At 37.1% G+C, this 26,476-nt stretch overlaps 2 protein-coding genes across 7 annotated transcripts; both read right to left on the bottom strand.

The window, feature by feature from the left end:
• Positions 1 to 1,911: 1,911 nt before the first annotated feature.
• LOC113102079 (helicase with zinc finger domain 2-like) lies at positions 1,912 to 17,195 on the bottom strand. Of its 6 annotated transcripts, none has more exons than XM_026265742.1 (22): positions 17,018 to 17,176; positions 16,767 to 16,793; positions 15,019 to 15,428; positions 14,751 to 14,934; positions 14,404 to 14,514; positions 13,542 to 13,662; positions 13,023 to 13,413; positions 12,291 to 12,932; positions 10,526 to 11,315; positions 10,324 to 10,399; positions 6,746 to 10,205; positions 6,532 to 6,620; positions 6,243 to 6,386; positions 6,008 to 6,145; positions 5,726 to 5,870; positions 5,494 to 5,610; positions 5,175 to 5,367; positions 4,900 to 5,034; positions 4,425 to 4,634; positions 3,535 to 3,688; positions 3,079 to 3,246; positions 1,912 to 2,782 (listed from the first exon to the last, which is right to left on the bottom strand). In XM_026265742.1, exons 3-22 carry the CDS (start codon positions 15,222 to 15,224, stop codon positions 2,634 to 2,636), a joined length of 7,623 nt encoding a protein of 2,540 aa, XP_026121527.1. In that variant the 5' UTR covers positions 15,225 to 15,428; positions 16,767 to 16,793; positions 17,018 to 17,176; the 3' UTR covers positions 1,912 to 2,633. The 6 variants fall into 6 exon arrangements, with proteins under 6 accessions (XP_026121527.1, XP_026121541.1, XP_026121531.1 ...); XM_026265756.1 differs by having other exon boundaries at positions 15,019 to 15,322; XM_026265746.1 differs by lacking the exon at positions 16,767 to 16,793 and having other exon boundaries at positions 17,018 to 17,169.
• A 1,244-nt stretch (positions 17,196 to 18,439) lies between these two features.
• LOC113102162 (stathmin-3-like) lies at positions 18,440 to 25,901 on the bottom strand. Its single transcript, XM_026265761.1, has 5 exons — positions 25,171 to 25,901; positions 23,835 to 23,930; positions 23,553 to 23,731; positions 22,541 to 22,732; positions 18,440 to 19,973 (listed from the first exon to the last, which is right to left on the bottom strand). Exons 1-5 carry the CDS (start codon positions 25,187 to 25,189, stop codon positions 19,914 to 19,916), a joined length of 546 nt encoding a protein of 181 aa, XP_026121546.1. The 5' UTR covers positions 25,190 to 25,901; the 3' UTR covers positions 18,440 to 19,913.
• Positions 25,902 to 26,476: the final 575 nt, after the last annotated feature.

Below are 26,476 nucleotides of genomic sequence, written 5' to 3'. Positions count from 1 at the left end.
TTTGACATAAACAATTTTTTTTACATCATGTCTGCAACCATTGCATGCCCTATTGTCTCTTATTCTTCTGTTACTGACTTTAGGACCCAGGAATGTCAAAATTGTGTGCTTTAAGATGTTAATTCAGATCTGCCTACCTAAAAGAACCTAGGAGATAAACACACACATGCCTTAGCTTGTCTCGCTTATCTAAACAAACAAAACAGCTTAAGTTTCATTTTTCTGTAATTTCTGTCAAACTTTGGCCAGTGTTTGCCTTAGACACACAATGGCATGAATGCAAATACACCAATTTACTGAGCTTTTATGATTGCTTTAGTAGTAACTGAGAGTATAATCCATAGCAATACTAGTCCTAATGGTTTAGAAACTATATTTAGAAAATACTGGGCCAAGAATTTCTATATTCAACACCTAATTGGACACTTAGTCATAGACAATCAAAAAAACTTGCAAGAGACCGAAACATCATACAGATACTAAACTGCTTTAAACAACAGCAAATAATGTTAATCTAAAAAAGCCTGAAGTGTTGCCAACATGACTAATCTCTTGGATGCGTTCTTTGTTTCCCTCATTTGCAAAAATGATAGACACCTTATTACAAATGCATGCTTTATTCTTATTTTAAATGTTTTTCAGTAATCTGTGAGCAGCATGTTGACATTCCTCTTTCAGGTCACTGAAAAACAAACCCACAAATCTAAGTCAGAACCTAAACTAAACTACCAACGTCAATGAATCATATCCTTTAAAGTTCAGTGTAAATGTTGATACAGACATGGTTTTTGGTTTTGAGATTCAGCTCTGCAAGATAACAACCAAGACAAGACTAAATGACCAGTTCATGCCATTTCTGGTTACATATAAGGTATGTTTTGACATTTCATGCTGGTTTTAGCTCAACCACTGGTCTAGCTGCAACAGCAATCATCTTAACTAGCTCATGTCAGTAATTTACCAGCAAAGCCAATCTAAAACAAGTTCATCTTGGAATTTAAGCTGGTCTAAGACAATTTCATCCTCAAGAATTGTTCAGCAGTTTCAATAAAGGTTTCAGCATGACAGAGTCCTTGTGAACAAAGCTGATTCTGCCAAGTAGGCTATGTTCCTGGAACAAGATCAGCCAATCAGACTTTAGAAATAGGTAAAAGGGTTTGTTTAGGGTTTGGCTCAGGACTGGTGCTAGAACCAACATTCTTATCAACTACCCTCAGATTTTAGCCATAATTTTTGGTAAAGGTTATATTTAGAGATAGTGAGAGGACTTTTTGTTCTAGAATCAACAGATTAAGTTGAACATCACACACAAGTCCATTGAGAAATATGAAAGATCTTCACTGGTCTGCACAAAATCCCAGACCTGAATAGCTTTGGGTGTGCACATACTTTTGTCCATGTAGTGTATGTGGGATGCTGCTGACCCTGGACTACAAAACCAATCTTAAGTGTCAACTTTTCAAAATTGAAATGTATAAATCATCTGAAAGCTGAAAAATAAGCTTTCCATCGATGTATGGCTTATTAGGATCTGACAGTATAGATACAACTATTTGAGAATCTGGAATCTGAGGATGCAAAAAAATCGAAATACTGAGAAAATGGCATCAAAGAGTGTCTTTAGCCCAGAGGTCATTGTGAAGTTCCCTACAAAGAAAACAGAGACAGCGTGGTAAATGTTCAACAAATTAAAACTGTTCTGTAGTAACTAGGAAAGAAAAAAAAGAACTAGGTCTTCTGTTTTACTGACAATAAAGTATAGTTATAAGCCTGTTAAGGAAAACAACATGCAATAGAGACTGTGGTAAGATAAAAGCACAAGTTTCTTCATTATAAAACCAACTGATTCACACACAAAGTCGAACATCAACATTAGTGAAGAGAAAAGCATTTGAGATACGCAGATAAAAATCCAATCAATCAGATTTTTATTTGTGACTTCGGTTTTCCAAATACATTCTGCAGCTCCTGTATCGACTGTTGTGTACATTATCTAATGTGCTGCACAGTAAACATAATTTATGAAATATATTAACAGTACACAAATATATTACTCATACACAAAAGTACTACAAAAATTTAAATTTAAATTATGTAAAATATGTAAAACAATTACAAAGCATATACAGTTAAAAATTTAAATTTGCCTTAGGTTTTGCGTTATATGGTATCAGACCACCTCTAAGTGGTCAAACACTAACATTGCAATAGTTAAAGGGTTGTGGTGCTGTTTTGGTAAAACTGATTTAAGAATTGAGGTGAATAAAAATGTCCTTCGTCCTTTTTTTTGCATCTATATATACAAAAATTAAGATTTGATGTAACAAACTTAATGCAAATTTTTTTTTCTTTATTAATTAATGGTTGAGTAATGCAAACTTCACAAAAAGGCATAAATTAAAAGTTAATAAAAAGTTAATTTATACTAAAGTGCCATTGAAGAGTAGTTATTTTTATGATGATATTTGTGTATAGCAAACTGATCTGACAAAATGCAATGTTCCCTGCTGTGCATATTGTTTTTAAACAATCACAAATTAATGTATAAATGAGTAAATGTAGAGTATATAAGTGCACATTTAACACAGCTATAAAGGAAATGCAGCTACAAAAATAAAACTGCATGAAGCCCATCATCTTCTAGCAGTTCTCTTCATTCCCAGACTTCTGTTGGGTTTTTGAACCTGGATGTGCCGGGCCGGATTCACTACACATCCTTTCTCCTTATAATGATCCAGAAGTCTTCTCCACAACACACTGCACCGCAGCAAGTTCTCATTACCTGACAAAATAGCAGAATTACTTAATGTAGACATATTAAAATGAGGTTTAGTTTTATTTTAATAGCATTTGACATAGTGAGACAAAAAAGATAAAAATGATATAATATAATTTTGAAATTATTATAGGACTTGCTAGTAATACTTAAAATACTTAAGAGACAAAAATGTGATGAGTGGATTTGTTTGCATTATTCAAATAACTTTGAGGTGTTATCTATCAAATCATTCACACATTATTGATTCACACAAGCCTAGACTGTTTTTCATCATATTCAGAATAGATGGCATTACTAACCAATGATGCACAGGCCTTCTTGTGCCCTGGTAATGCCCACGTTAACTTGGTGTGGGTCCATGATGAATCCAAGTCGCTTTATAATCCAGGATTGGGTTGGTTGTGTTTCTATATCAGTTTTGGGACAAGAGCGCACAGTTGATATGATGACATATTTCCATTCACTTCCTGTGTGTGGCCAGAGAAACAAAAGGGAAAAGACCAGAAATAATTAATACAGAAATAAAAAAAATATCTACATGCCATTGTCAAAACATGCAACCAAAAAAATTTTTTTTTTTCATTTAGGTATGTACTCTATATGCATTAAAATTAATACTTAATTTTATTATTTTTAGCAAAATAATTGTAATTGTAATGTTCTTTCATGGGCCAAGGTTCAGTGTTAAAAGTTTTAGTAACATAATATGTTTATTGTGTCACTTGTAAAATGGCTTGTGTTAAAATTGTTATTACCTTGACTTTTCATGATGGTGTTGTACGTGATGTCACTCATTCCCTTATTGAGCAGGGATTTCTCAATATTTGACACTTGAGCATTATATGGTGTAAGAATGGCAATGTCCTTTTTCTGTATCCCAGCCTCAGTCAAAAGAATAGCGATCCGCACCTGTAGGAAGATTATCACAATTAGAAATAAATTGAAATATAATTTTATAAAATATCCTTAGGGGGCGTTTTGAATTTACAACAATAAAGCCTCTGTGGCAAAAAATTGGGTGTGGCTTCGATATTTAAATTATAAGACTTTTAACGCATCTTCATGTACTCTATTCATGTAAAATGTTAGTAATTTATATAACTTTTTAAAATTAAAAAGGTACTTTTATCATGCCTCCAGTAGTTTGAAATTTGAATGTTACGAAAAGGAGCGCGCATCTGGGAGGAGTCATTATAAACTTAACCGCCAATTTTGTCGAATCACGGCCAATGGCATCGACTGAGGAGAAACTGAAGAAAAGCATAAATCTAACGCTCTCTGCATCATTCGGAGTTATTGGGTAAGTAAACAACAAAATGTACACAGCATTTGTCCATTATTTAAAAACAGCTTGTTTTAAGTTTTGACAGATGTGTAAATATGGACGAAGACATGCCAGGTTATTTTTTTATTTCCTTTGAGTTTCCATATTTTAACCGTTTTGTTAGTCATAGTTGCCGTTTAGAGTCTCAAGATGGCGCCAATTAGCCATAGCTCGCGTTGTTGTGAAAGTACAGATGGAGTCAAATGACGTATGAAGTATGTTAAATATCCAAATGACTCATCACCAGGAGCGATCATACAAGCTTAATATAGATAAAGTCTAATTGATATACTCGTAATTTAATCTACTACATTTTCTTACCACTTCTTCTGCCTCCTCCAAATTTCCCTTGGAGTTTTCATTCCCCCGTTCAGTCCGGACCACCAGACTTTTCTCCTTTCCTTCAACATGACCAAAAACTATGCACGTGTGCCTTGAATTAGCAAGGAAAAGACTTGGTTTGGGTGATGTTCCAGTTATTAACTTTCCTTCATAGAACTGCTTTGATGGAAATGCACAAATGTCTTCTTGCTGAAAGAAAAAAGATATGCAATGGAGAAATTTTAATTTGAATTAAGTGAAACTACTGCTTTTTAACTTTTTAGATCATTAAATATCACTAGATAAAAAATACTGTTAATCAATAAAAACAATATATACGTTTAAAATAAAAATTTAACAGCAGTTTAAAGACCACTTCCAAAAACAAATAACAGCACCAGACAGAAATGTTTTAATATAAATTTAGTATTAAAGCTATTTATTTTATTTAAATAGCTATTTATTAATTTATTACCATTCTGTATTGAGTGTCAAGCAAGAATGCTTTCTCCGTGTAACGTTCAAAAAGAGATTTGCTCATTCCCAATCGCTCCACCACGTCACAGTGGACTACAGGTTGCAGCTGCTTATGATCTCCCAGAAGAACAATCTACAACATCAAATTAGTAAGATATTAATAACCTAAAAGTGGATTTAAATATGTTGCATCTTTGTTCAGTGTAAACATAATGAATTGAAAGTGCTAATATATAAGGGTTTGCCTAAAAAGAACATTGCTTTGGAGCTCACCTGCTCAGGCTTATGAGCCACTAGTGGAATAAAGGCTTCGGGTTCAGTTGCCATGGCACATTCATCAATGATGATCTGTTTGAAGTCGAGGGCATCAGCTAAGGCAGGGTGCGAGGCTGCTGTGCAAGTGCACAAGATGACATCATGCCGCAGTAATTCATGTTTTCGAGCCTTTTTGAGGGTTTCACTGAAGCTTTAAAAAAATATATATATAATTTTTTGTTTAAACCTTTCATTTCAATGAAATTGTTTCAAAACTATTTCTAACAAACAATAACAGAATAAAAAAAGAGATTTGTAGTTAATGAGCCATACATACAGTTTTTTTTCTTCATCTGTGAATTTATCTCCTCTTTCAATTTTCTTATCAAAAGCTAATATTTGTGTAGAATATGGGTTGCCATCTTTTCGAATCAGGTGGTGAAGTGCAATGGAACTAATAATACAACAACACACATCTGTTAGTGGAAAGCAAGGTTCAGATTTTATAAACACATTAATATTACATCGTCTGTTAAATAAGTGATAGATGGACAGTATTTGGGAAATACCCGAGCTCTGTGTTGGGTTTTTCGCCACGTTTAGAATTACGTGACAGCTTTAGATTGCAGTCTGGGTAAGGAAATTCCAACATTTCTGTCTGATCGCTGTAGACTCTGAGAGGTCTAAGTTCCTTTTGAAGTTTAAGGAGATGACCTGCAACACATTCATATAAAACATTTTAGGTTGTGATCTTTGGTCAGGTAATCTTCTTTGAAAGTGAATTGCATAATTCTTGCTTCACCAGTGACCAAAATATAAAAACTGATAATTGACTGTACAGAAAAATGTACCTGCAACAACATCAACAGACTTATTTGAGGGGCCACAGTACAGAACAGCTCTCTTCTTCTGTGAATTGGTGGTAGGAAGTTGGATGTTCTTGAGCAACCAATACACAATATGGACACCAACAACAGTTTTTCCAGTCCCTGTGAAAACGCACAACAGTAATATAATAGGGAAGTCATGGAAATTACAATAGCCTAAGGCCAAAGAAACCAAAGACGGTCCAGAAATATCTCTCACCTGGTGGTCCTTGGATAAGAGTGAATGGGTTAGTCAATGCTTCTCTTATAGCTTTGCACTGACTGTTGTTTAGATGGGAAAACCCAGAAGGGAGATAACTATCAATCTCAAATCTGGCTGGAATCTGCTTTGAATTGTTGCATCCTTTGAGGAAATACAGTGTTAAACAAAATGAAACTACATTTGAATGGATAATTGTTTAAAATATGGGTAGTAAACCATTAGTTTTGATAGTAGGGTTTGAAATATAGTTATGCAAAACATTATAATAGCTGTCAAACTGTTGCACCTCCTTCATAGTTGATTTTCCTGCCCATGGCGATATTTTTGACAAGGTTGTTGGCTTTGGTTAGACTGTTAATTGCATCCTCTTTGCGTCTGAATGTTAAATAAATCATAACAATAAAGAAGAATATAAATATTGTTTAAACATAATCTTAAAATACAGTGTACATAAATACAAAATTTTAATAAGCTGTAGTGTCTATAATGTATAGTCTTACACATCTGGCAGAAGCTTTGGAATAAGCTCCAGAGTAAATCTGGTCCTCTCCCAGAATATGGCTTCCGGAATGTTTGTCATAGGCATGTGGTTAATCTGAAAATCAATTTGTAAATTCTTTGGTTCTTTGGATTCAATTACTTCAACTTCCGTAATTATGCCATGAGCCACCCACGTGACAGAAGGAATATTCATAAGAGTTGTGCACTGAGGGTTTTCCTGAAAGGGACTACTCTGGTCAATCCTAGTTCGAATGCAGAGGAAACTGTTCTTGAGGTCACATTCAATGGACCACAGAGATTTTTTGTCAAGTGGGAGGAGAAAAAAACCCTGATGCGTCTTTGGAGGAGAGGTTTTCCATTTCAAAGCTGCATCTTCAATAAGAATGCTCTCATTTTCAGCAACAGCATTGGAGCCTGACTCCATTTCACATAAAGGTTTCCATATTTTCTGATAATCCATGTATGTGTTGTATGAGTTCCGTGATGAGTGGGAAGCATATTTTGAAAAACACTTGATTGGATCTTTCACATGCTCCAAACAAATCTCAAATTTCGGATGTACAACAAACAGCTGAATTGCTGGTGTCATTAGTCCTCTTGTCGTGGCTGAACCTAGTTGTACCTCGACCACCTCACCTGGCTTTATTCTCATTGACAGTTCAGCATAATGCTCAGTGTGCATGGGATCAGATTTTCCTGAACTTGTAGCATTTCTTGGTCTTTCATTGAATTGTTTCATTGAGCTAACGTCAAGCTCCTCGATCAGGGGAAACAATCTTTCCCAATTTTCCTCTCTAAGAGCAGCTACTAGGCCTTTCCAGGTCTTTGTAGAGACATAGGCCATGATTGAGTTTGGAGTTTGCTGTTTCACTTCCGCAATGATGTGAGGATTGGAGAATGAATATATCCTTCGCACCCATTTCAAGATCACGCAGTTGTTGGTTTCATCAAACTGTGGTTGATCTGCCAACTGAAGATCCCTGTACATAATGTCTAAGTTTTCTGATATAGAAGTTCTGTTAAGTGGGAAGGATAATCTGAAATTCGTCCCTGATGCATTGAGTTCCACAATGTATGCCACCTTCCTTTCACTTTGGGTTGACAGTTCTATTGCAAAATGTAGAGCATTTGCTTTCCTCTCATATGTTGACTGTTGGTCATTTTTCCTGGAAAATTCCATACAAGACAGGTCAATGTCACGAGCTGTGTACTTAACATTTGTCTTGTCAATCACAGAATGAAGAAGACGCTGCACAATGACATCTATATATCGGCGGATTGGAGATGAGGCCCATGTATAGCTGTCAAGATCCAAATCATAGTGGCCAATTCTTGAGACATGTGTTGAGTTTGAGCGCAGAATACATGCTTTGTGAAACAGTCCCCTAATTGCGATTACAAAAGGGAGAAGTTGGGGGTGAATCTCATCAGTTGCAATAAAGTCAATTACTTTGTAGATATTTTTCTGCTCTGCTGCTGTCTTCAGGCATCTTAAAACAGATTTTAATATGGGGAAGGTTTCAGAATCAGAAATGCCAGCCTGAGGGTTTGGCATGGCTCTACGGTGGATCAAACCTTGGTTATCCAGTTCATGAGACAGATGATCACACTCATGAACTTTACTTGAGAAGTGAACTGATAGTGGAATCAGGGAGGAATTTTTGTCAAAAAGGTAAGCAAGTTTTTTACTTTGTGGCCTGTCCTGGCATCTCAGTGGAGTTATGGTCCTTGTTGTTTCATCAAACAGAAGACGTTCAGCAACCGTGTGGTTAAACATGATCATCATCTCTTCTACCATTAGGTGAGATCGCCTTCTTCCAAGAGTCACATCCTCGTCTGGCATTTTGTAGCACCAGTCGTCCTGTTTTCTGTATCTCCTGTGAACCTCAGCAAAGTTCCATGCTTTCACAAGGCACATTTGAAGCGAGTCAGATTGCTGAAGATTATTTTCAAGGATATCCTCAACTTCATCATAAGAAAATTTCCTCTTGGATTGAATGACAGACTTGCAAATTAATCTTTTCTTTATGCAGTGTTTTTTGTTATCCACTTGTATTATTAAGGAGATGGCTCGTCTGTTTTGGTTAGGAATCAAACTGAAGAAATCAGTACTCAGTTCTTTGGGGAACATGTGTTTAGGCTCCTTTCCACATGGATAGAATGAAGTACACAGCAGTTTTGCATATTTGTCCAGTTCACTGTCTTTAGCAACAAAACTTGCAACATCAGAAATGTGAACTCCTATTTCATAGCACTCACCTAAATCCCGTACACTGATTGCATCATCAAGGTCTTGTGAATCAGCAGGATCAATGGTGAATGTTGGGAGCATACGAAAATCTTTTCGCCCATCTTCAAATAAATTAAGACTTTGAAAGTCACTCATCTGTCTTTCCAAAGATGAAGAACGTGTTCTCCTCAACTGGAATTCTATGTCAAGAACCTCCAGTCCATCTTCTAAAGTTGTTACTTTTGGAAACTGTCCCACAACAATCCCCAAAGGGTACTTGCAATCATTTCTCCACTTAAGCACTTTGACAATGAAGAGATATTTTCTGTGTGCTTCTTCATTGATTTTGATTAACCTCTCTACTCTATGGTTCTCAGGATTTCTTACAGCAATGTGGTTTGGTTTGTCTATCCAAAATGGTGTGTAGATTTTGGAGATGCATTTGTTGATAGGTATCATCACTTGACTATCGTGTCTTTCAAGGGTGCAGACAAATTCTTTGACAGTATCTGCACGTTCAAGGATGTTGATCACTCTTCCAATGGGAGGATTTGATATCTCACTCAGAATCTCCACTGTTACCTTGTCTCCAGGGAATGCCTGTCCGATATTCTTTCTACCCTTGATATCAATTCTCTGAGTGGGCTCGTCAAGTGGTCTTGCATAGCCACGGTCATAAAACTCTTTGATCAGCTCACAGTGTTTGTGTATTTTAGAGTTAGTCAGCAATTGCTCTTCATCATCTTCTGTAATTTGGTTGTTCATACTACTGACACCCTGCTTATGTTGAAAAACTGGAAACAAGCCTTCCTCTGTCAATGCAACATTGATGTCTTTGCTCTCATCAAGAAGCTCTTGAAGTATTGGATCTTCTGTGTCTAGTATTTCAGATGTAGTTGATTCACTATCACTGATCTCTTCATCCTCACTTCTGCAGAGCTCAGACATCTCAAGAAGATCTTGTTTCAGAGAATCCAAGGTAAAATCATGGGCACTTCCCTTGTTGGTGCAATCCTCTATGTATGATCTCCATAGTCTCCAGCATGTACCGAACTGATGACAGCAAAGTGCAGCTGCATCTCCAACAACAAATATTTGAGACTGGGCTCTTGTCATAACTGTGTTCAGGACTCGTATGTCATTGAAAAACTCAAGACAGGTCCGGTCATTCTCCAATAAGCTGTCCTTAGTGTGCACAGTGGAAATCACTATTACTCTGAACTGTTTTCCTGAAAAATATGGGAAAAGGCACTATCTTTAAAACACATGCATTGATACTAGTGTGTTTAAACGTAATCATGGCATAGTATTACATTTGAGTAATGCAAATTGAATAATCATCTTTACCTTGCACATTTTCAGCATTCTCCACAGTGAAACGGGGCAGTCTAAGCTGACGGAGTCTTTGCCTGATTTCCAACACCTGAAACACAAAAGAAGCAGAAGCATCTGGTATAAACACATTTACTGTTCATGTATCTTACACAAAAAACAGGATGCTATTAATAAAATCATAATATAAATTGGCAGCTAGCGATAGGTTTGATACCTGTCTGCCTTGAGAAAGGACACAGACTGATTCTGGATCTTTATCGCCCCATTCTTGAGGCCAATTCTCCATTATTCCTTGCACAATGTCAATAATGCTTAAAATCTGTTCCATATTGAACCAGGACATACTTGTTGGGTCCAAAAAGCATTCTCCTCTCACATGATGGAACTGCAAGGCATGTTGTTGTGGATGCGGAGGCACACTTCCTCTAGCTTTGATCACATCACTCCTTCCTACATAAAAATGTGTTGATACAAAATCCACAATGTCCTTTGTGGAACGGAAGTTTTCATTGAAAATGATTCGGCTTTGTTTGGCGCCATCACTGTTTTCAGCTTGGTAGTAATAGAAGAGGCGATTGAGCAGAGTATGTTCTGAGCATTTGTCTTGTCTCACAGAGAAGAGCTTGGGTCCCATCTGCATGTGATCTCCTGCTAAAACAACACGTGTATTTTTACCTGCTAAGCCCAGGGCCATAAGAGCCTCACACTCCAACATCTGAGAAGCTTCATCAATCAGAATGTGGCTGAAGTAGTTTTCAGGGAGGTTCATGTCATGGAAGAAACGAGCCACGGCAGTTGTTGTTATGATGATTCTTGCAGAATCTAAAACAGCTTTATCAGGAAACTCAAACTGATTGCTATCTCTGGATAAATGGCAGTACTGTAGAGTGATGGTATCAGTAGATCTTGGATTGCTTTCCTTTGCCTTTATTCTTAGTGGTTTGGCTTCATGATGAAGAGTTGCATATTCATGAAAATGACCTTTTACATAAAGATCAGCAGAACTGTATCAAGAAAAAAAGAGAAATAACTGTAGCTTACAATGACTGCATTTAACGATTATATTTTCTGACAGTTTCAAAATGACACTGGCTTCAAGGTATGCATTTTTATGAGTTTATGTATTCCGCGGAAACCAATTCCAAGACTTTGCCCTTAATTGCACCATGCTTTACTGTTTAAACTAGAGAAACGGAATAAAAACCAATAATGCAATTTCCCTGATGAAATTACCAGTATGTATTTTAGATGTTGGTGTGCCAGTGTCGTCACAACAGTCTACTCTGTTAAGCCAGGACAAACAACCATTAAGCATTAACCATGTGTCTGTTTCGGAGTGTATAAGCTGTACAGTTTCACGCTCACTTCATGACAGAAGAAGGCACTGGTGCAGTCACTTTTTTAAAATCCATTCCATAAAAAAATACTCCATTGTTTTTGGTCATACAGATTAAAGTAATACATCTTCTGAAACTGTACGGATTCTGCATTTATTTGTGTGCACTCAGAATAACAACAAAACATTGCGCTTTTGTATAATAATTAAAACTAACAGGATGTTCTCCCGTTTGGTCTCTGTGAACTTGAGCGCACTACTTTAAATATCTGTGTATACTTGCATTAAACACATGATAAATATATCTATACAGAGTGAAATCTCTTCTTTTAAATGAACGAAATCTATCCAGTTAGTTAATGATTTTCTTGTGTTGTTTGATTAACATTAATGATTAATGTTACGGATTACTACACTATTCTTTGTTCTTGCGCTTCGGATGTGTGCGCTGCATGCAAACAGGGCAATTTTTTTTTCCTTCCTGTGCTTAAATAGATTCAAAATCGCATTAAAATGTGAATGCAGGAATCATTTAGTGGAACCAAAAAGCACGTATCTTATCGAATACCCGGTAATTGGATATTTGGAAAAGGTTCTCAATACCCAACCATAAAAGTGCCACTGCATTGTGATGATGTCTTACCTGTTTGTGTGTGTGCAAATCAGGATTTTGTTCTGTGGTTGCTGCACAAGAGCTTGGGTCATCTTTGCAAGGGTTAGAGTTTTCCCTGTTCCAAAAGGTCCATAAATCAACAAAGGTGGGATGCTGCATCTGTTGTCTGTTACACCAAGAACAAAGTTCATTGCTGCTTGCTGCCTCTCATTTAACTCTCCTGAATCTGACTGGGAAGAAATACAGAACTTGCTGTTTTTCAGATCGGGCAAAACTTTGTCTAAGTTGGGGAGATCATCAACGGCCTTGTGCATCTCACAGAACCCGAGGCGATTTAGCTGGAACTGGACTTCCATCTCACACTGCTGTCCATTCTGCAGGTTCAAATCAGTGCAGCACTTTCTGGAAAGCTGCAATACTATTTGTGTCTCACTGGCAGCATCCTTCAAAAATTGAGCCTCATAAATAGGCCCAATATAATCATTGTTTTTCACGACACGAACAAGAGATCTGATAGCATGTCTTTTCACTAAGAAACCTTGAGGAGCATCAGGGGTGAGTGTGTGAGACAGAGGCACAGCAGCAAGAAGTGTCCCGGGATAAGCACATTTCATTCCAAAGCTGACATCAGACAGTTGATTTTTCAACTGCACAGTGTCTCGTAGATTTAGCCTAAACAGAAAGAGTACAGAATGTATTTGGCATTTGTTATAAATTTAACTGTCAAATCCCAAAACATACTTACACATTATACATACATACTTTTTAAGCAGTGTACTTTCCTTTCTTTCCTCTCGATATAAAAAATTGTGCATGTTGTTTTTGTAGTTGTCACGGTTAATCACACTGTTCATCTCATCTATCTTGATGAGCTTGTATCTGTTTATCAGCTCTCTCTCTGCCTCTTCTCTTTCAAAGAAAGGAATGATTTTCATGCTTTCCTCATTCCAGGGCTCAAGATTCCCGTCAGACTCTTGTTTTTCTTTGGGAACGTCAGATGTTGGACATGTGATTGGTGATCCCTTGCACTCATCCTCTCCAACTCTGACCTTGATTTTTTGTCGTAGTACAGGTCTCGTGTTGAAGTCAAACACTACCCACTGCTCATACTTGCCTGGTTGGTCAGATTTGAAGGACACTGGGATTTCATAATCTAAGACAATAATTCAGGTCGGAAATAATTAGTAAACAAGGGACTTCAATTAATTAATTAATGAATCAATTAGTAATACTAAAAACATGCCATACAGTTTTTAACTTGGTTTTGTAAGAAATATTCACCTGTTTGGTTGTTTTTAAACCAATCGCTACTGGAATATGTCCGTTCCTCATTGGGGTCTTTGCCGAGGCTGAATTTTGCCCCCAGTTCCCGTTTCAATAAAGCAATAATCTCTAGAGGTTCCTGGAGGGATTTAAGTCATTTTGGATCAGTGTCATTGCAGACGCTATCCTACACTACTTTCTCACACTTACAGCAGTCTAAACATGTTTAGAAAAACAACATGGGTACTCGACAGATTACAGACCTCAAAAACTGGATCGCACCATATACACAACATATCCAAGTGGGAATAAAAAGTTGTGGACCCTTTATATTAGGTGGCTTTAACTACTATGTACTTACATCTAAAATAAGTACAATGTACTTATTGTGTACATATTATATTGTAAAACACTTGCTGCTATTAAGGTGGGCTACATGTAAGGTTAGGGACAGGTTTGGTGGTATGGGTAGGTTTAAGGGTGGGTTAAGATGTAAGGGATTGGTCAACAGTGTAATTATAAATGTAATTAAAGATGCAATTACATGTAGGTATTTTTACAAAGTGCATGCAAGTACATAGTAGTTAAGGCCACCTAATAAAAAGTGGGACTGACAATTTTAATGAGAGCTTGTTAAATTCTACAAAGATGCTTTGAGTATCTTACTTGTGGACATAAGGATAAGGAGTTCCTTAAGGTTTGTTATTAAAAGGAGCTGAACCCCATAATTCTTACATTAAGAGCAAATGTAGTGCTATCATTAGTAAGTGGTATTACTCTATTGTAGCAAGCCTGGTCAAATTTTACAATGACTGTCTTTTTTTACCCATTAATTTGGAATGTAAAGACAAACGTTTTACATGTCATGTAATGTACAGACCTTGGATTTAATGGTAAAATTCCATGTGCACTGTATTCCCTTTTTCCTTACATGCACACTGTCTATATCTGGGTCACAGCTGATAGAAACATCAGGAAGGGTGTCGCTGACCTGCAGGAATATGGATTCAATCACTGTTTATGATATTGTAAAAAGCTATGTAATAATGTACAATAAAAAAATAGCATGGATCAAAAAAAAGTTTTTCTTAGCATACATAACACAAGGTTCAAATTTAATGCATGTACATTAACAATGGAAAAGGGTCAAAGAGAGGTCAGAGATACACCGGTCAACATGTCATATCATGACATTATACATTGTTCATTACTGAATGCCCCACTTACAATAATTGTCTTGTCATTGCAGTGTCTGTATTCCTCCAAAAGTTTGTCCTGATAGGACAGTAGACCCATCTCGGCAGCATCTCTGGCTCTTTTTCTTGAAGTCTTGATTCTCTTTTGCCATTCACAAAGTTCTTCTTGACTGTGTGCCTCTGGGCAGTCATCACCATACTCGCATATCAGGGACCTATGAGAGAATGTTTTACAGGAAGCTTAAACTTACTTGGATACAAGCAAACATCTAATGGCACGTCACACTTCATATAAATACCTTTGACAAAGTTTCAGGTCCTTGTATGTTGGTGGTGGATCTCTGTACTTCCAAGACTGAGAGGTACCTGTATCTTCAAAGATCAGTCTCCTGTGATTCACAGTGAAACAGTGGTTCTTCAGTTCCTCATCTGTTGGGAAGTGGATGTGGCAGAATGTGCAGTCGAACTGTCCTCCTTGTAGTGTCCTTTGGTTTTGTTTTATCATTTTCACAGGCCTGGCAAGGGGGCAACAGCCCTCCACAATGAACTATCACCTTTCCTCTTGATCAGTAAGATGTCTTCTGAGCAGTTATGGATGATCTCCTAATAGCAATATGAAATCTCATTGTGGTTTTACAGTTCTTTTTATAACTGACACACAGCTTGTGTGAATTTAGTAATGCTTTGAGATTTTATGCGAGAGCCTTGACTGTGAAAAGAAAACGTTTGCAATTAGAATGAGATTTCACAACTGCCATTTACAACTTATTTTTGTTCCCTTGATATTTTGCTATGGGTATTTATCATGTGGTTGTTCAAAATGGTTTGTGTGATAAATATAAATGTACAATAGTGCAACGCGAGGAACAGTATTGAGAACTGCTTCGTTAGAACATTGGTTTTGAAACTTCTGAATTCATAAGAATCGTTAGAAGACAGAATCGCGATTCATGCATGAACAGATTTTTACGTGCACCACTAGTTTCCTCTTCCTCTTCTCTAAAGCAGCAGGAAATGGCCTCGCCTCTTTGGTGCGTGTTTCCAGGGGGCGGGGTTTATCTGGGTTTGTGATGTAATGGACCCGGGAAGAAGCTTGTTTGAGTCCCTTACAAGCTGTTTTTGTAGGCATTACACTGCCAGAATTTTAAAAAGATGATATTTCCATTTACATTGTATTTTCAGCGCTGTAACTTTTGCAGAAATTGTTTATGCTCAAACAGCAACAATAACGTTAAAAAAGTGACATCGCAATCAACCATCCCTTTAATTTGATTACATTTGGATACATGTTTAGATATGATCAATGGCTACTTTTTATATTTATCTGTTTTTTTTGTTCAATTGTTTTGTTGATTGTTGCTTGAAACATTGATTTAAAGTGTCAGTTATTGCATTATTATTTCAGTCAACCCTATATTACCCCAAACTACATATAAAAGCTTGATCAGATCTACTTAATCTTTTGTTACTCATAAATGCGTGAACTCATGATCTCTATCAGATATTTCTGTGAGTTTGCCTCTCTTCAATCCCTCCTCTCTTCCTACTCGCTCCCTTCAATAGATGTTTCCTATTATTGTTTGGGTGTGAGTGATCTCATCTTCTCTCTTACTCCTGCCCTCCCTTTCTTTCCCCTTGTGTTTCTCCCTCCTCCCAACACTTCCCTTTCAAATAAAGTGACACTCTGCCCTCTATGTGTATGACACTGTCCCCTTTAAGTGCTGTTAGAAGTGAATTAATTAATTCAGAATTTCGACACTTCTCGACAAAGCGGTTTAATAAAGGATGTTTTGATCTCGTGAATTTGAAAATTGTACTATACCAATATTTTTTCATTGGCTGTTAAGGTTTATATGGAATTACTTCATGACACACTGGTCATGTAATACACATGTAATACTACAAATACTGTATAAGTGCAGTTATGACACAATAAGCACAATGCACATAACTATTTTAGTTAAGAATTAGTTATAAATAATTATAATTTAGTAATTTCAATTCAGCATCTCTTAAATGAACACTTCACTCAAAAGAGATGATTTACCTTCATGCTCAGTATGACTGCTTTCATCTGTGTAACACAAAATGCAATGCTTATCAGAATGAGAGACCTTTTACTATATGGAAAACTGCATAAGCAGTGACTGAAGCTGTCAGCTTTGAAGTCCACGGATGATTACAAAATGTAATGACCTTTTTTTAAAATAAAGATTCATTAACTACTTTCTATTAAATAATAAACTATTCAAAAAAGTGTCAAGTAACATGAATTAGTAATGCACAGCGTTATCGTACCTTCATATTTTCCTTCCCATCCTAACGGTTTTCTGATGTGTCATGATCTTCCTGTAACACTGAATGATTCGGCCGCTCTCAGAGTCATGTGCATCAAGAGCTGTTTTTGTAGAGATGTTGCTGCGTGGATAAGTCACTCCCTTCCTAGAATTAAAGGATAACTTTCCTTTTCCAGCACAGTGTGCTTGTACAGCTTTCAGTTTCAATACTGATGAAAACCACAGAAGGCAAACATAAGGGGGTTTAAGCCCACCCTTTTACTAAATCAGAAAAAAAAACATCCCTTAAAGGGTTAATTCACCCAAAAATTAAAATTAGTCTGCGTTTTACTCTCCCCAGAGGCATCCTAGGGTGAGTAAAATGCAGCCTAATTTACATTTTTGGGTGAAATAGCCCTTTAATTTTCCTATTAGACTTTCTATATCTACACCAATTTAAGCATACATCAGTTATGTATTTGCTATATGTTTTCACTATCATAAGGCAACACTATGTTTGCATACAACATGCATTTTCTTTTAAACCAATAATGAACAAATTAGTAATGTTTTCCCCATTGCACAAGCCTCAATTTTTTCCTGAAATAATTAAGAATGGAACTTATACTGAACATTCTTTATCCTGTATTATAATGTTTCTTTTAACAAGAAAGTTACAATCTTATAAGGAAAATAAAACGGATGCACACTCTTATTAAATAAGACATTGTTATGAGGAGATTACCTGTTTAATTTTTAACGTGGAATCGCTGATCAATGATAGCATTTAAATGAAAAAAATATTGTTTCCGATGTTGGGGTCCTTTAAAAGGATACTGAGTAACACTGGCATAAGATGTGATGGATGTGCCAACATATACTTGCTATTAATCCTAACAACCAAATTTGAAATTAATTTCAATTCAACAAATGCACAATATCATTATATTGAAACTAACTTGGATTTTATATTGGTTGGTAAATAAAACTATAACACTAGAAGATAAATTTAGATCAATGCTGGGCATTGTTTAAGAAAACAAAAAAGGCTTATTACACATGAAACCCAAACATGCCTGAGGTGACCACAGACTGGAATGGTACACAAACCATCAAACAAATCAGGTGGATGAAACTACTTTAATTGTACCTTGAGGACGGACATCACGAGTATATGGAGGGTAAATATTTATTCTACCACCTGACCACTCCCTTTCCGTGCCATTTTATGTAAAGTTATGAAAAACAAAACTGGTTTAGATCATGGCTATATGTGCCATTGTCCTGCCTCTGACTTTAGGAACCAGAAAAGTCATAATTGTGAGTACTTTTAAATGTTTTTTAAATCTATAAGTACCCTGGTGATACACACACATAATAGCAGCAATATTTGAGCAAACAAAACAGCTTCAGTTCAGTTTATCTCAGATGGCCAGAGTTAGTGAAAAAAAAACATGAACACAAAAACACCCTTATTTTACGCCGCTTCAATGACTGATTAAGCAGTACTTGATAGTATGAGTCTTATCAGCAGCAATACAGGCATAGTATTTTAGAAACTATACTCAGAAACTACTGCATCAGTCATTTCCATATTCAATACCTAATCAGAAACTTAGACATGAAACGAAAAAAATAGCAAGAGACAGAATCTTCAGGAGACACTAAATTGCTATAAACGGTGATAAACAAATTAGAAATTCTGATGTGCTGCCAACATAAATAATCTCTTGAATGCGTTCTTAGTTTCCCTCCATTGCAAAAATGACAGAGACCCTTTCTTACGAACTTGTTATGCTTTAATCTTATTTTAAATGGTTTTCAGTAATCAGTTAGCAGCATATAGCTTAGACATTTCTCTTTCAGGTCACTGAAAAACAAACCCACAAATCTGAGTCAGTGGCCCTTGAAATGAATCTAAACTCTCATGTGAATGAATCTTATCCTATAAAGTGCAGCGTGAATGTGGATACAACTATGGTTTTTGTTAGATTTGACAAGTTTGTGAGATTAAGACCTGCTAAATAAAAGCCTAGACCAGACTAAATGACCACATTTTACCATTGCTGGTTACAAATAAGGTATGTTTTGACAGTTTCATGCTGGTTTTAGCTTAACCACTCAACTAGCTGGTCTATTGGCAACAATAACCCTTTTAATCAGCTTGTGTTGAGTAACATACCACTAATACCAATCTATAAACAAGTCTTTAAGCTGGTCCAAGTTGTTGTTTTTTTTCAGCAGGCAGATACATTTCATGATTTTACAATAAATGCGTTTGGCTAGTCAGATAACTCCAAATCTTAATGCTACTCCATAAAGTGGCAGTCAAGAGATTGTTCAACAGCTTTGGACGAATTTTTTTCAGTTTCAGAAATTCTAAGTACTTGTTATAGGGTTTGGCTCAGGACTGGAGCCTAAGCAACATTCCAACTTCTCTCAGGTTTTAGCCATACATTTTAATAAAAAATTGGTTTTAGGGATAGGGAAAAGACTTCTTGTTCTAGGATCAACAGAAGATGTTGATCCAGGAACACCACACAAGTCAAAGTCCATCAAGAAATGTGAAAGATTTTGACTGGCCTTCACAAAGTCCAGACCGGAATACCTTTGGGATGAACTGGAATAATGACTCCCGAAAGAACTAGACATTTTATGAAGAACAAACTGCCTGTTAATGCCCATGCATTGGAAATTAAACAATCAACAAGCATGTGTGGGTGTGGTGTTTGGGTGCTCACATACTTTTGTCCACACAAGTGTATGTGGGATGCTGTTATATGCTCAGACATTTATTGGAAAGGAAAACCGATAAGGTGAGTATGATATGACCTCTTAAGACTGTGGCCAGAGAATGAGATATTATCCAAATGCAGCCGTGATTGGACGTCTCACAGCTCTGGCGTCAAAGAGTGTCCTTAGCCAGAGAGCTCAGTGTGAAGTTCCTTATTCTTACGGACTTCTGCAGCATGAAGCTCCTAACAAAGAAAAGAGACACAGCATAATAAACCAGGTGTTATAAGCCAGTTACTTCAGAAAAACAGCATGCAATAGGAACTGTGGAAAGTTAAAAGCTTGTGAAGCTGCTACCACCGATCTGGACGAACTCACAGAGACCGTAACCTCATATATCAGTTTCTGTGAGGATATGTGTATTCCTACAAAGACTCAACTAATTTACAATAATGACAAACCGTGGTTCACTGCAAAACTCAGACAGCTCCGTCAGGCCAAAGAAGATGCTTACGTGAAGGGGGACAATGTCTTGTATAAACAGGCTAAATACACACTGGAAAAAGAGATCAAAGTGGCAAAGAGGAATTATTCTGAAAAAATAAGGACTCAGTCCCCCATCTTCACACAGATCTTCAACAGATCGCTGGAGCTGTGCGAAGTCCCTTCATGCCTCAAACGTTCCATCATCATCCCCATCCCTAAGAAACCCCAAATTACAGGACTAAATGACTACAGGCCTGTGGCTCTAACGTCTGTAGTCATGAAGTCATTTGAGAAACTGGTGCTGGCCCACCTGAAGGACATCACTGGGCCCTTGCTGGATCCTCTTCAGTTTGCCTACAGAGCAAACAGGTCTGTGGACGATGCAGTAAACATTGGACTGCATTATGTTCTGCAACACCTAGACAGACCGGGGACTTATGTGAGGATCCTGTTTGTGGACTTCAGCTCGGCCTTCAACACGATCATCCCAAACCTCCTCCTGCCCAAACTAACTCAGCTCTCCGTGCCCACCTCCATCTGTCAGTGGATCAACAGCTTCCTGACAGACAGGCAGCAGCTAGTGAGGCTGGGAAAATACACATCCAGCACCCGTACAATCAGCACCGGAGCTCCCCAGGGCTGCGTTCTCTCCCCACTGCTCTTCTCCCTGTACACCAACGATTGCACATCTAAGGACCCCTCTGTCAAGCTCCTGAAGTTTGCAGACGACACCACACTCATCGGCATCATTCAGGACGGTGACGAGTCTGCTTACAGACAGGAGGTAAAAGAGATGGCTGTCTGGTGCAGTCTCAACAACCTGGAGCTTAACACCCTCAAAACAGTGGAGATGATCGTGGACTTCAGGAGAAACCCCCCTGCACTCCCCCCACTCACCATCATGAACAGCACTGTGACTGCAGTGGAGTCATTCAGGTTCCTGGGAACCACCATCTCTCAGGACCTGAAGTGGGACATTCACATTGACTCCATTGTGAAAAAGGCCCAGCAGAGGTTGTACTTTCTCCGCCAGCTGAGGAAGTTTAACCTGCCACAGGAGCTGCTGAAACAGTTCTACTCCACCATCATTGAATCCATCCTCTGCACTTCAGTAACTCTCTGGTTCAGCTCAGCTTCTAAATCTGACCTCAGAAGACTACAGAGAGTAGTCCGGACTGCTGAGCGAATCATCGGTTCAACTCTCCCATCTATTCAAGAACTGTACTTATCCAGAGTGAGAAAAAGGGCTGTCAAAATCACTCTGCACCCCTCACATCCAGCACACTCCCTCTTTGAACTGTGTCCATCTGGTCGACGCTACAGAGCACTGAGCACTAGACCGACCAGACACAGGACCAGTTTCTTCCCTCAGGCAATCCATCTTATGAACAGCTGATAATAACGGCGAACACACTACACTTTATATTTATATACACACACACTTTATTTATCTAACACACATACTTAGTATACACTTACATTTTGCACATAATATATATGTACATACATAACTGCATTTTGTAATATACCTGCCTACAATTGTCATTTGTATATTGTCATTCACTATCTACTTATTTGTATTTTTTATTCTTTTATTATGTGTTTTATGTTCTGTCGCTGTCATTCTGTTGTACTGTGGAGCTTCTGTCATGAAAACAAATTCCTCGTATGTGTAAACATACCTGGCAATAAAGCTCATTCTGATGCTGATTCTGATTATTCAAACATGTAAAACATGCTATGGTAATTTGTTTGATTCCTAGGTAATGCATGAACTGATAAGATATACACTTTATATGCAATGTCAAACATAAACACATTTGGTCTACGACACACTGTACTATTATTTTAGACACCAGTTATTACCTATTTAGGACAGTGTACAGTTTGGAGAGTCAAAGAATGTTTAAATATTTTATATTATTTGTTTATGATGTAAATGCATCTTGACTTAAGAATCTTTTAGACATTTGCACGGCCAAACAAACACAAGAAACTGAGGAGGAATGTCACTTTTTTTAGTGTGTTCATTTTATTTTTGACAAATGATTTAAAAAGTCAAACAGTGAGAGGCACCATGGTGCTATGGTAATTGGTTTGATTCCTAGGTAATGCATGAACTGATAAGATATACACTTTATATGCAATGTCAGTTGCTTGGGATTAAAGCATCAGCCAAATGCAAAAAATGTAAAATGGATTTAGATCTAAATGAGAACTTCAAAAATTTTGAGGAGGCACTTTAAATGGAATGTTGGAGGCTGAGAGTCATATTCTTTATAAAATAGCATCCACTGATTCATTAATAACAACCGGACAGACTCACCTTCTCTCTCAGACGCTGTTTGAGAGCATTAAGACGGGCCATGCGGTTTTCTTGAATCAGCTCCATTTTGTGGTGGAGTTTCTCCTCGGTCATCTTGCTGTAGTTGTTGTTGACCTCCTGGGCCTTGGTGAGCACCTCCTTCTCACGCTCCCGTTTATCCGCCAACTGCTTCAGCACCTGCTTCTCCTGAGACTACAGAAAGAGATGCAGAAAGGTGTGACGGTGAACTCCTCTGACAATTAAAAAGTGCAGAGGAGAGAAGCCAGAAACTGAGAAGTCATAAAAACAGCAATGGACATATAAAAAGAGGACAGTGTTGCTATCAAACGGAGTACCGCCATGAGTACTGAGTAACTGATTACCATATTCATATCCAATGGTATCCACATGCTTCATGGTAAAATCTTTTAAAAATAAAGGTTCCATAGAAACATAATTTTGGGTTCCTCAAACAACCTTTCAGTGAATTTCTTAAAAAAAAAAACCTTTTCTCTTAGTTTGAAGGACACTATCTAATACTCCAGAGAACCTTCTTCCACTCCCAAGAACCTTTAGTGCAGTGAAATGGTTCTACACTCTTAAAAATAACGGTTCTAAAAGAACGTTTTCATAAAGATGCCATCTTTGCTTCCTCAAAGAACCATTTTAATGACAGTTATTGAAAGAACCATTTATTTATCAGTCAGCACAACATTTGAACAATTATAAATAATGTTTTGTGCAATGGAAACCATTGATGCCAGTAAATAACCTTTATGTTTAGAGTGTTAAGATTCTCAATTACTCATGTGCTTGTGGGAATTTTCATGAATGCATCTCAACAGATAAATGCATCCGAAAAACAAGTACGCTGGCTGTGTTGCTCAAGAAACATCCTGTTGACAAATTCTACTAGAAATAGAAGGAAGCGTCCAAAAAACAAGGTAAAACTGGATGCTTATGTGCAGTGCTCCACAGAAAGAACTCAACATATGAAATAATAAAGCAATATTTAATGTTGTCATCATCTTACCTTCCGTCTCTCCTCGGCGGCCTCCAGCCTCTTCTGAAGTTCCCCCAGGGAAGGCTCCTTCTTCTGGGGAGGCAGTGCCAGAGTCTGGGGTCTCTCTGGGGACAGGTCAGTTGGACTCTTCAAGATGACCTCAAATGCTTGGCCAGAAGCTCGCTTATCCAGCGACTTCACCTCCATATCTGTGGAGGAAAGATGATGAGGACAAAGACTTTGAGATGCATAAACTTTAACCTAAATATTCTGGCAATAGGGCCTTCAATCATTGGCTGTTGAAGCTCCTACCTTCAAACTGACCGAAGATGTTGGGATGCGGCTGGGAATACAAACAGGAGCAGAGGAGAGACAACATTGACATCTCTCTCAGCTTCTCAGAGTAGGCTGTCAGAGACAGAGAGAAATATTGTTTGAATACAGTAAAAATGGCAATAAATCAGTGATGCATATGCATGCGGTGAACTAACCAGAACTTTACATGCAATGGGTAAAGTGCAGACACCTTTTCATAAAATCTGCAGAAACCCTGTAACAGTTCAGTAGATGTTTCAAAATGTCTACCGAAAACAACAACAAAATACGTTAATTATTGGAAATGTGCTGTTACTGGGTTTGTAATACAGCAATATCTTACAGAATCAGATGTAGAGGCGTTTCCCTGAACTGACCAGTATTGCTTCATGAAATATTTTATAAGGGATGCATGAATGCAAGCATGTTACTGGGCTGCATTTGGCATCAAACCCCACCCAAAATCTGATTCATGCATTATTAATTCAGTTATCACAGCACAAGACATGACGTGTGATCTTGTGTGAATCTGAGTGAAGTGTCATGATGATCACTTAGTAAAGCAACATCATACCACTCCACAATAAGATGCATGATTATATTGAGGAATCACAAATCACCAACACAAAGCAAATGCATGCATGCAAAAGGGAATGTGTTCATGACAGGAACTATTGGTGTTTGTGAGCATTGGAGCCTGTTTATTTATTACCCATGAGCTCAACAAAAAGGTGACTTTGCAAGAAAGCTGTGTTAGCAATGATAACTCAAATCTTGCTTTGTCTGCTGGACATTAAAGCAGAGCACACAATATAATGTGCACAACTTACGGTTGTTATTTTTTTTAGAAGATTTACAGCTATTTCAGATGCAAAACAATGCAAACTAATTTCACTAATGATTTCCAATGTCTTTTCTATACTAGACTATAGTGGATGACTGATTCCTGACTGTATGTGTTTGAATGGGATCCAGACAATCACATCTACAATATTGCGTCACATTTTGCAGCACTGCTACCCTCCAAATGAACCGTGTTTTTTTTTTATAGCCCAACATCTGCAGTGTTGAGCATCAGCACACTCCAATGCACAATAACAGTCCTGTTCAGACAGAAACCCCCTGTACTGAAAGGATCTATTCATTAATGACATTAATATCCCTTAGATAGCATAGAGCATGCATGCTTGACAAAGGACATGTTCACCAGTGCCAATGTCACGCTAAAAGACGTGATTCTGCAGCAGGTCATTCAATCTCATGCAATAACTCGTGCTAAAATCTCCCTAGTGTCTCAGCTTCATTTCTAAACATAGATTATTCTGGGTTTTACCTGAAACTGTGCTGTCCATGGTGCTGCTGGAGGAGGACGGATGGATGGATGGATGCTGAGTGGAGAGATGAACGGAGTGAAGCACTGAAGGAGTGACGCACAGTCAGTGGTCTGTATTATCAGGGGAGGAATGATGGAAGGGAGGCGGAGGAGAGATGAAGAAAAATGGCATCGCTGACAAAACCAGCAATTTTGTCGAATCAAAAAAAAAAAAAATACAATAAAGTGATACAGTGCTGTTGTCTTGGAAACTAGAGCTATTTTTATTGTTCAAACAACCTTCAAAAATGTATGCGTATATCTGAGCATAATACTAAAAATAACCAAAACACCAGTTTATAAATCATTTGGGCTGAGAAAGTTCTTGCAGCTTGCATTTGTTTGCTCGCTTTGATAGTTTGTTATGTAATATATTCTAATCTAATGCTTGTACATTTCGGGCTGCTGTATCTGGTAAATATTTCTAGATATTGTTGTGTATTTAAAAAAGAAAAAGTATTGTACATCTTTGGGCCGGTCGATGAGGTTTTGAAGAAATCAATAAACATTGATAAGACCAAAGATGTATTAGGTTCAGTTGTATGACTTTTGATTGCTTTTTTAATCAGCTATTGATCAGAAACTGACATTTAAATACAACAGACTGCTGGGAGGAATGGAAGGGATCGAGATTAATTTAAGATGAAATATAGAAAATCGTCACATGCAACAAATAATGATCAAATCTTGAGATTTTTTTGTTATTGGAGTGCAGTAACTAGGGTGTTCAGAGTGCATTTTGCATGTTTCTATGCAGTTGCTTACTAGTCCAAATTAGGCACTCATCAGTGTAACAAAAAATTACATAAAAAAAGAATTAAGAATAAGAAAAGAATAAGAAAATGAACCAAAAACTTCAAAGTCTAGGACATATATCTGACAAAAAAAAAAAAAATACATTATATAAATAAGTCTGATATTTTTCATCAGGCAAAGATAAACTTCAAATAAAAAAATAAATAATCATAATAAATTCAAAGTGGGATTTTTTCATCTTGCAAAAATGAATCAAGAAAAAAAAAAAAAAAAAAAAAAAAAAAAAAAACGTAAGTAGTGGGTTACATCTGACAAAGATAAATAAACAAAACGTAAAAAAAAAAAAAGTTTAAAAGAGAAGAAAAAAATTTCATCAGGCAAAAAAATTATAAAATATTTCCATAGAAAGAAAAAAATTTATTGGGGTGAAAAGCAATAACAAATTAGTTCAAGATAAATACTCTAAAATTAAATTTTAAATGTATCTTGATTTTTTCAGTAAAAATATATA

Source organism: Carassius auratus, chromosome 6 (assembly GCF_003368295.1).
Source record: "Carassius auratus strain Wakin chromosome 6, ASM336829v1, whole genome shotgun sequence".
NCBI classification, from domain to species: Eukaryota; Metazoa; Chordata; class Actinopteri; order Cypriniformes; family Cyprinidae; genus Carassius; species Carassius auratus.
Note: the sequence above shows the minus strand (reverse complement) of the source record. Positions and strands in the feature narration are given on the sequence as shown.

Coding starts and splice junctions, on each gene's coding strand:
- LOC113102162 (XM_026265761.1), bottom strand. Junction 23,732..23,834: donor CATCTTCGGTCAGTTTGAAG/GTAGGAGCTTCA, acceptor TTTCCTCCACAG/ATATGGAGGTGAAGTCGCTG. Junction 22,733..23,552: donor CCGCCGAGGAGAGACGGAAG/GTAAGATGATGA, acceptor CTCTTTCTGTAG/TCTCAGGAGAAGCAGGTGCT.
- LOC113102079 (XM_026265742.1), bottom strand. CDS start 15,224: ATGATAAAACAAAACCAAAGGACACTACAAGGAGGACAGTTCGACTGC. Junction 14,935..15,018: donor GACCTGAAACTTTGTCAAAG/GTATTTATATGA, acceptor ATTCTCTCATAG/GTCCCTGATATGCGAGTATG. Junction 4,635..4,899: donor TTGACACTCAATACAGAATG/GTAATAAATTAA, acceptor TTTTTCTTTCAG/CAAGAAGACATTTGTGCATT.